Raw genomic sequence first — 10,131 nt, 5'->3', positions numbered from 1 at the left:
TGTCGATTGGCTTCTCCCAGCCATGCAGGGAGTCCAATGAACTCCACCCAGACGGGGCAATCATGGTAGAGGAACTCATCCACTGAAAAGGAGGGGCTCCAAGGGATTGCCAGCACCGCAGCTCTCGAGAACATGAGAGGCTTCCCAAGAAATTTCGCGGAATAAGCATCATGGGCCAGATCACACGTGAACGTGAGAAACTGGCGCATCTCGTCCAATGATGGGATGCGTCCTATGAAGAAGAGGTAGACCCCACCTTGAGCCAGGTGCTCCAACTCGGGCATGACGTTTTCCAGTTGGATCTGAGAACATGCAGGGTGTTTCTCGCGTGATTCATACCACACTTTGCTATCCATTTCTCTAGCTCGCTGGGTGATATCAACATGTAGGAGCTTTGTGCCTCATCTGGTTCCAGAGGGGAAAAGCCTGCATTATGATACTTGGACGCTAGTTTTTTTGCAAATGACAGGGGGGGAGGGGCGTTGCCCTTCTCGTGACTCGTGGATCCCTCAGACTCCGAGGCAGCAGAGTCATCACTTCCACTCACTGCACTCATATCTTGGATTGGCTGGGGGAGGTCTACTCACATGCGTTTGCTACCTACTCTACCTGCATCTCTGGGGAGTGGGGAGGGCATGCAAGGGCTCTACTCATGCACGGGCTCTCGTCGAAGTTCTCGATCATTCGCCAATGGTGAAGTTTGTTGAGCACTAATTCTTGAATATCCACCATTGGGCCTGATGTTGTGCAAGCTCAAGTACTATAGTTTATGTTTATGTTCTCATGTATTGTTGATGTGAGTACTCTCACTTATGTTATCAACTTTGTTTACATGTACGATCTAAGTTTATATTTGGTTTGTCCCTTTTCATGATATTTATTAAATGCACTTGCATTTGTACTCTATGTAACAAACCTTTTATTAGTTGTTCCTTATGGCATGAGAGTTTTTGCTTTAGGAATTCACACTTTGTAAAGCTGGTCACTTCAGCTCTAGGAAAACGATATACAATTTTTGAGAGGAAGTAAGAAGATCTTAATAGATTCAAGAAAAGATGAGATATTGAAGAGAAAAGACTAGTGTACTCCATGGATTTTGATTTCTAGTCTTGTCTTCTAAACTCTATTTTTTATAATGGGAAATAGTGGAAGGAAAAGCACTATGTTGGACAAATAGGCAAACGTGATTTGTACTTGTCATGAGAGGCTTGGGGTTGGCAAAAGCTTTATGATAATGTTAAAATAAAAAGGGGAATGTTGTAGTCCTATTTATATTTCTTTTTTTTTAAAGAGAGAGCATATTTAGTTTGTTTTAGATTATATGATGTCGAGAATGTTGCACATCTATTTTGTCATTCTTTATGACATGGTTTTAGAATTATGGACCTTGCTCGTTTTGAGTCCTAGTCTGGTGAATCTATTTAAATAGCTTTATCCCATTTGTTGGTTGGATAACGTATTTGGTGGCTAAACACTAGCTTTGAAATGGGTTTCTAGTGCGGACTTTTTGTTTCGTTATTTTCTAAAATTTTCATACTATCTGACTCATATTGCACACTCACATAATACACATCCACATTGTGGAAGTATTGACCCCTCAAGACACCTCACTTGAGATCGTAAGGAGGTCACCTTGTAGCTCGTACATGCCATAATTAATGATATCTTGCAAAAGCTACCTTGGGGCCCTTAAAGGGTGGTGCTTGTAGTTCTAAAACCCATGACATGAATAATAAAACTTACATGTAGGCCCAACCTGTGAGGGCAAGGCATGACTAGTAGAAAACATAGGCTAATAACTTGATGAATGGCTTGTGCATGGCTATGGTAGATGCCAAGTCATTGGCACAACCCACTACATGTCTACCTAGTACCAACCATAGCCCAAACCGCATATGTGGTCTCCTCAATGTGTTCTTTTTTTGGGAAAAAGTGTATTTTTATTTATCCATGTAGAGGGTAAACATCCTTGAAAATGATTATAGTTGCTAGGCATTAAGGTCTCCTAACTTTGAAAGCATTTACAACATAAACATTGTCTCGTGTAATTGACCCACACTATACATGCTATGATTGCAAAATTTCAACTCGAGTGGCTTTTTGACATATTGGGTTTTGGTAGATAAAATGTTGGGTTTCAAAACTTTTAGTTTTGTTTTTGGATCCCACATGTTCATTTTCATTGGGAGGTAATGCGACAACTTTGGTCCTTGATTAGGAGCATTCGCCTAAACGTTGAGGCTGTGTTCAATGCGAGTCGGAGTAGGAGGATGAGAGATTGGTGGCATGGCGAATGTATGAGGTTGATTGGTGCCCTAATGAGATCTAGTGCTCACAAGGGAGAACTCCCACGATGGGGGAGGTGAAGAATCTGAAGGGAGGGGGGTGGGTTGAATGAAGGGTTTAAAAGACATAAAATGTGTGTATATGAGAGCGAGGAGGGGGTGGGGGACTTGAGAGGCAGAATGCTACTTAGATAGAAGCTAGGTACATGGAGGAAGGGGAGAGAGAGAGAGAGAGAGAGAGAGAGAGAGAGAGAGAGAGAGAGAGAGTGGGAACCAAGGAGAGAGAGGTTCTAAGTATGGAGCTGCAGTAGCTCAGGTGGTCTGAGCATAGGCCCTCTTGAGCGGTTGCATGTCCCATTGGGATGACTCAACCAACTGTTGTTTCTAGGGCTACATCCACCCCCTTCCTGGTGTTTATTAGTTAGAAAGAAACTAAAACAAGTAAATACTACTAAGAAGTTGTGCAAACAAGGATAGGAGAATAGGATCTACTACTTAGTAGGAGCAGCGAGATCTTGCATCTCATACAAGTTAGGATGATGCAACGACACAAACAATAACTAACAACATGAAGGGGCTTAGGAGCAGCAACAACAATTACTACTCCTCAAACACCACCCATGTCCAAAATCACGTCTCTACGACAAGGGTTGCATCATTTAAGGAACCATGGACTTGCAAACAGGGTTTGTGTGCAGGATTTTGTGAGTTTTAATGGTGGAGATTTGTCTTGTGTAGACGAGTGTTTTCATGAAGTGTCGATGAGGTGATACTAAAAGTTGTTTTTGGAGTAACAGCTAGTAGCTCAGGTGGGTGGGCGTTCGCCGACGTGAGAAGGTTTCTTGGGTTCGATTCTTGCGGCTTGTTGCCTCTCAATGTCGGCGATGGGGGGGCGTGCGGCTCGTAGCAACGGGTCAATGTGGGAGAGTGGCAAAAAAAAAGTAAAAGGTGTCAGAACAAGAGGCACCCATGCCTAGAGTAGTGCCCCCAAGTGGCTGAGTATAATTGTTGTTGTTCCGCTTTCAAAGGGCATCAAAATTAGTAACTTTCTAGTAGCTAGAGCTCTGTCCGTAGCGGGGCAGTGCCCAAAAAAAAAAAAAAACAATTTCGCTTTCAAGGGCCAGAAGCCTCCCTAGGGCAGGCCCAAAAAACCTAGGAAGGGGGTGAGAAAATGGGATCTACTATTTGAGTAGGAGATGTTGCTCCTGATAAAAGAAAGGGAAGGATGATGCAACAAGCAAAAAGAAAAGGAGATGAAAAATTCAATCAACAAAAGCAAAAACAAAGGGAAGACTCAAAGAGTCAAGAGCAACAACAACAACAACAACAACAACAACAACAACAACTCCTACTACTTCTCCACCACCACCCACCTTCAAAATCACGTCCCTGCAGCTGCCCAGTCTCCAGCTCAACCGCAGATCTCAACCTTCCCCCAACCCCTTCTCTCTTTCTCCCCTTAAAGGCCCCTTCCACTTCTTGCCACTCTCACTCCCAGTTCTTCTCCTTGAGCTTCCTCCTCTTCCCAACCTCTTCACAGGTCCTCTCTCTCTCCATCCTCTCTGTTTTCTCTCTCAGCTTCTGCTTGCAACTCTGTGTTGTTTGTGTGCTTCTCTCTCTCTCTCTCTCTCTCCATCCATCCTCTGTGTTTGTTTCTGTGCTCCTCTCCCCCCCCTTTTCTCAATGTCTTCTCCTCTGCATTTTCCATTGTTGTTTGTTTCTGTGCTTGTGTGTTGTTTCTGTTCTCCTCTCCCCCCCCTTCTCTCAATGTCTTCTCCTCTGCATTGCCCATTGTTTTGTGGGTTTTTCATGTGCTTCTCTCCCCATGTGTTCTACCCTGCAAACTGCCCATTGTTTGTGTGGGTTTTTCCTGTGAGGTTTTTGCCTCTCCCTCCTCCCCACACTTGCTTCCTTCCCTCCCACCTGCATTGTAGCCTTCCAGTTACATTCTCCTTCCATTACACCTGCCGGATCTCTTCCTCCCACTGCTTCTGCCTTTGCTATTTGCACTCGCAGCTGCATCTTGCTTTTAGCAGCCTCTTCTCCTCATGGAGCTTCGGATCTTGCTCAGCAGTTCATGAAAAAGCTACAACGAGCTCATAATACTCAGATCCAAATCACTACGACCATCTGCTGCTTGCATATTTGCAGCGAAGTCCAGCATCCACAAATGCGTTCATGATCTATAAAGAGTTTTTTTGCACCCTCGTCTGTGGTTTGTGCAATCCCTGGGTACTGCGAAGCTGTCTCAGATCGAAACGCTAACCTTTGCTAAAGTGTAGCATCTGACGAATACCGTCCGATTCAGTACCTATCTTCAAGGATCCCATCTTTCTATAAAAGTTTTCTCACGGATTTGGATTGTAGAGCGCCTCAGTTTCCTCCCTCATCTTAAGCTTCCATCATGCATTTCGCTGCCTTTTTCTGTGGATGTCGTTTGGTCGAGAGCATCCCTCTCTCTATTTTCAGTTCCGATAAATCTTCCTTCCGCACATTGGGAACGCTTTCTCACCGCTCGTTCGTTTCTATTTGGTGTAGATCCGAGAAACAGAATACAATGGCTTCCCATGTGGTTGGATACCCCCGCATGGGACCTAAGAGGGAGCTCAAGTTTGCCCTTGAGTCCTTTTGGGATGGCAAGTCCTCAGCGTCCGACTTAGAACAGGTTGCCAAGGAGTTGAGATGTTCTATCTGGAAACAAATGGCCAGCGCTGGGGTCTCATATATTCCAAGCAATACCTTCTCCTACTACGACCAGGTGCTCGATACGACTGCCCTCGTAGGGGCCGTTCCTCCTCGTTACGAATGGTCCGGTGGGGATATTGGCTTCGATGTGTATTTCTCGATGGCTCGTGGTAATAAGAAGAATCCTGCCATGGAAATGACGAAGTGGTTCGACACGAACTAGTAAGTAAGGAAGGTTCTCACCTGAGCGAGCACCTGGCCTTCCTGGTACAGTGTTTTTGTTTTGCCGAGGCCACCTGGGTTTTTTCAGATCTGATCTGCTGCACGTTTCTGAGATTTGACAATTTGAAAAATTGATGCAGCCATTACATAGTGCCGGAGCTTGGTCCCGACACGAAGTTTGCAATCTCGTCCAACAAAGCGATCGAGGAGTACAAGGAAGCTAAAGAGGTTAGTGAGATCTGCCTAGTTGGGTGATGATTGGTTCTTGGTGAAGGAAGATGAATAACTCCTGTGCTCTGTGTTTTTACAGCTCGGCATCGAGACCGTCCCGGTGCTTGTTGGTCCTGTTTCGTATCTGCTCTTGGCAAAGCCAGGAAAGGGTGTGGATCCAGCATTCAACTGTCTCTCTCTCCTCGATTCACTCCTCCCCATCTACAAGTGAGTATTCTACTGGTACCTTGAGATCTGTGGCTATATGAAATGTTTGTCTTGCGAGCATCATTTCTCATGACTATGTCCTGATATCTGGTGACAGGGAGGTTATCGAGCAGTTAAAGTCAGCTGGGGCGTCATGGGTGCAGCTGGATGAGCCCACCCTTGTTCTTGATCTTGAGGCACATAAGCTGGATGCTTTCAAGAAAGCCTACGCGTTCCTTGGAGCTGAGCTGAGTGGTATTAAAATCCTGCTGGAGACATACTTTGCCGACATTCCAGCTGAAGCATACAAGTAAGTCAGATTGTAAGGGTCTGTTTGCATTGATGGGTCAAATGGAGGGAGTTATCCTTTGTGTGCACCCAGATTGTTAGGGTCTGTTTGCATCGGTGGGTCAAATGGAGGGAGTTATCCTTTGTGTGCACCCTCTCACTACTCATGCATCTGGGAGTATTGACTTGTGATTCCCTGTATTAGCGTCAAAAGGCCCTCTTGCTGTTGAAGATCTGCTTCCTGCCCAAGCTTTTACGTTGTACCTTGTCTTGTCTGGATCAAATGTCTTACTATTTTACGAACCTGCTCACCATCAGGACTTCAGTGCAGGCGCTTGTGTCTGAACTCTGTCTCTGGTTTCCTTAAATGAATGCATTGTCATGTATTCAGGACCATCTGTAATTGTATGCAAAATGTCAGTCTGACGCCCCATTTGCTGGTTGTGCAAAATAGGACCATCATTGGTTTGAAGCACGTGTCTGCTATCGGAGTTGATCTCGTGAGAGGAGAGAAGACTTTGGGATCCATCAAGGAGTATGGGCTTCCTGATGGGAAGGTTTTGTTTGCTGGAATTGTTGATGGGAGGAACATTTGGGCCAATGATTTGGCTGCTTCTGTTACCCTGCTGGAGGAATTGAGCACATCGCTAGGGAAAGGTATTGAAGATTTTTGCTTATTACCTTCATTTGGAGTTATGAACTTTGCATCCATAATGGTCTGCTGAGTGCTGTGATATTATGGCATCTGTGAATTGGCCAGACTAATCTGAGTTGGATGCCTTTGAATGCAGACAAGGTGGTGGTTTCCACTTCCTGTTCCCTTCTTCATACAGCCGTTGACCTTAAAAATGAGACAAAGTTGGATGCTGAGCTCAAATCCTGGCTAGCATTTGCAGCTCAGAAGGTTGTAGAAGTTGTTGCTCTTGCTAATGCCCTTGAAGGAAAGAAGGATCAGGTGAGTTTGTGCTTGTTTTTTGTCTTTACACATCCTTCTTGGCCTTCGTGAGTGGGGTTTATATGAATGGAGTTGCTTCTGACTTTCTGCCCTATGAGCAGGCTTTCTTTGATGCAAATGCAGCTGCTCAGGCCTCCAGACGCTCTTCCCCTCGTGTTCATAATGAGGCCGTGCAGAAAGCAGTAAGTCGGCATTTATGAGCAGCTTGCATCTGTTAGATCTGTTGACCACTACTATTTCTGCCGGTTAGCAGACACATTGATGTTTAGTCAGCATTTATGAGCAACTTGTGTCTGTTAGATTTGTTGACCACTGCTATTTCTGCCGGTTAGCAGAAATTGATGTTTGTCCAATTTTGATCTGTTGATATTGTGATATCTGTTGTTCCCACGTTTCTCAGACTGTTCCTTAAAATTTCTAGTTTGGGAGAGTCATATTCTTGTGTTCATAAGGAGTTTTAGCTTGGATGAAAAAGGACTGGGACACGTTTCACATGCCATTTAAGGAAAGCGATAGATGTACCTGATGAGTTCTAGTACGGTTTTGAGATTGACACACATGAATTATGTTACAGTCCTAATTGAATGTTTTAACTGCTGTTTAATGCTGTTTTGAACAGGCAAGTGGACTCCAGGGTTCTGAACACCGTCGAGCTACATCTGTATCGCTCAGGCTTGATGAGCAGCAAAAACACCTGAATCTCCCCATTCTGCCAACCACCACCATTGGATCTTTTCCACAAACACTGGAATTGCGAAGGGTACGACGAGAGTTCAAGGCAAAAAAGTAAGATCCTTTATTTAGCCCAACTTTGGGACTTGGTTGTTTTATTACTGCTGTTCATGCACTTTTGAACTACAGGATCTCAGAGGAGGCATATGTGAAGGCCATTCAGGCTGAAATCGGCAAAGTTACCAAGCTGCAGGAAGAGCTTGACATTGATGTTCTTGTGCATGGAGAGCCTGAGGTGCATTTTTAAAGTACATTTTGTTACTGTCTCTTTGGATGTGTATGCTTGCTTAAGCAGTTCTTCAGTATATCTGACCCCTTTAATTGTGAAATCTACTAGCGAAATGACATGGTGGAGTACTTTGGAGAGCAGCTCAAGGGTTTTGCCTTCACTGAAAATGGCTGGGTACAATCATATGGTTCTCGCTGTGTGAAACCACCAATCATTTATGGTGATGTGAGTCGGCCAACTGCGATGACTGTGTTTTGGTCGAAGTACGCGCAGAGTTTGACTGCTCGACCAATGAAAGGAATGCTAACTGGCCCAGTGACAATTTTGAATTGGTCATTTGTCAGAAATGATCAGCCAAGGTGAGTGTCATAAACACGAAAGAGGTTTGGTATTGATTTCTTCTCATCTTTTCATCTCTTTGAAAGTCTTTGCTGGCGTATTGCAGGTCTGCAACATGCTATCAAATTGCTTTGTCTATAAAAGACGAAGTGGAAGACCTGGAGGCCGGTGGAATTCATGTACTAAACTCATTTATCTCTTTCATTGTTATTCTCAGTAGGCTCGAGAATTGAGGCACTATGTTTTTTAATTGGGTTTTTCTTGGTTGAGAGAGCTCCAAAGGGGGAGAGGGGGGTACAACGTTGTTTCCAGGTGGGTGCTAGTCGTTTCTTTTCCAAAATGTGAAACTGCGCAGTGTTAGTAGAAGTCTGAAAAGCATTGTATTTTATGATGGTGCAGGTCATTCAGATCGATGAGGCTGCACTGAGAGAGGGGTTGCCACTGAGGAAGTCAGAACAAGCTCACTACCTGGATTGGGCAGTGCATTCATTTAGAATAACAAACTGTGGTGTGAAAGATACTACACAGGTAAGGACTTCATCTTGATGTGGCTCTTGTGCATTCAGGCTTTTGTAGATTGCTTGCACCTCAACAGACTCATTGTGATTGAATGGGTCTTGTACAGATACATACCCACATGTGCTACTCACACTTCAATGATATCATCCACTCCATCATCGATATGGATGCTGATGTGATTACAATTGAGAATTCACGTTCCGATGAGAAGCTCCTCAAAGTGTTTCGAGAAGGTGTGAAATATGGTGCTGGTATTGGGCCTGGTGTCTATGATATTCATTCCCCACGGATCCCTGACACTGAAGAGATTGCAGACCGCATTCGCAAGGTAGATACTTGTATCTTCCTAGATCCAAACAGTTGTGAATTTTCTTGTTCATTTGACAGGGAACCCAACAAGGTATTGATGCTCTTCTGTTTGATTTACAGATGTTGGATGTACTGGAGTCCAAGGTTTTATGGGTGAATCCGGATTGCGGTCTGAAGACACGTAAGTATGCTGAGGTGAAGCCAGCTTTGACAAACATGGTGGATGCAGCCAAAAAGCTTCGTGCGGAGCTTGCCAGTGCAAAATGAGACTGCTTCCATACGATGAGGTTGTAGTATCCTGTGATAAGGGTTGTAATTGCGAAGGAAGTTTCGCCAGCTGTGTAAGGCCACCAATTCTGATATGGTAGCCACATAATTTGGTATGGTAATCAGTACTAATTCTTTCTGGGTTCCTTGATTGGGAATTATCGCTAGCCCCACATATGGCATGAAGATCTAGGAACTCCAATTTTGCAATATGGCATTGATTCTTTTGTCCTATTTTGGTGCAAGTTCTTAGACCTGTATTACTCCTGTTTATAAAATTGGCACAGCTAGTAGAGAAAGCAATCTTGAAACTATTTTGGGAGGGCGGGGGAGACAAACTGCAATTGGGGATATTGAAATAACAGTGCAGGTAGCGGTCACAAACTGTTATTGTAAAGGTTGTGAGCAAGCCCTGTGGATGAATGGATACAGGAAAACAGTACTTTAAAATTTAAGGATACTAATTTTGCACAATCCGGCTCCTTTGTTAAGGTGTTCCTTGAAGGATGTCTATTCTTTATCCCCTGTAATTATCATTCAGTTTTTCTTGCTCCTATCACCAGGGTCAAAATTATGTCCACCTATGGTGCTAGCTAGCGTTTGGCAAGTGACCATAGATAGTTTAACAATGTGTACCATGTGAATAAACTCAAGAACAGAAAAGTTTTAAAAGTGAAGAGTGACCTTTGAGACTTTATAGTGTTAGATGTATGTGAGGAACTTTTTGTTTGCTCGCATGAGGAAGGGATGAAAAAGTTGGCCATGTCTAGTGATTGTACTTGGAAAAACTATGAGTGTTGATTAAAGTCAAGATAACTTATGTGATTGTTAGACAGCACCTTTGAAAAATATAGCTGGAAGGTATGTAATGAATGTGCCACGCA

At 44.0% G+C, this 10,131-nt stretch overlaps 1 protein-coding gene across 1 annotated transcript; it reads left to right on the top strand.

Annotated features, from left to right (window-relative positions):
• Positions 1 to 3,593: 3,593 nt before the first annotated feature.
• On the top strand, positions 3,594 to 9,479 carry LOC147888435 (5-methyltetrahydropteroyltriglutamate--homocysteine methyltransferase 2-like). The gene is made up of 15 exons (XM_087392661.1): positions 3,594 to 3,825; positions 4,824 to 5,192; positions 5,333 to 5,420; positions 5,503 to 5,630; positions 5,728 to 5,919; positions 6,352 to 6,554; positions 6,689 to 6,852; positions 6,954 to 7,034; positions 7,472 to 7,638; positions 7,714 to 7,819; positions 7,922 to 8,172; positions 8,259 to 8,331; positions 8,552 to 8,680; positions 8,778 to 8,999; positions 9,101 to 9,479. Exons 2-15 carry the CDS (start codon positions 4,843 to 4,845, stop codon positions 9,245 to 9,247), a joined length of 2,301 nt encoding a protein of 766 aa, XP_087248787.1. The 5' UTR covers positions 3,594 to 3,825; positions 4,824 to 4,842; the 3' UTR covers positions 9,248 to 9,479.
• Positions 9,480 to 10,131: the final 652 nt, after the last annotated feature.

The sequence above is a fragment of the Dipteris shenzhenensis genome, chromosome 21, assembly GCF_047967505.1.
Source record: "Dipteris shenzhenensis isolate YYH24624 ecotype China chromosome 21, Dip_SZ_1.0, whole genome shotgun sequence".
NCBI classification, from domain to species: Eukaryota; Viridiplantae; Streptophyta; class Polypodiopsida; order Gleicheniales; family Dipteridaceae; genus Dipteris; species Dipteris shenzhenensis.
The sequence above is the reverse complement of the archived record's forward strand: the minus strand, read 5'-3'. Positions and strand labels throughout refer to the sequence as shown.

Bases quoted from the DNA above. Each gene is read 5' to 3' on its own strand.
- LOC147888435 (XM_087392661.1), top strand. From the start codon at position 4,843: ATGGCTTCCCATGTGGTTGGATACCCCCGCATGGGACCTAAGAGGGAG. The intron at 5,631-5,727 runs GTGAGTATTCTA...ATCTGGTGACAG, and splicing joins TCACTCCTCCCCATCTACAA to GGAGGTTATCGAGCAGTTAA. The intron at 6,555-6,688 runs GTATTGAAGATT...CTTTGAATGCAG, and splicing joins GAGCACATCGCTAGGGAAAG to ACAAGGTGGTGGTTTCCACT.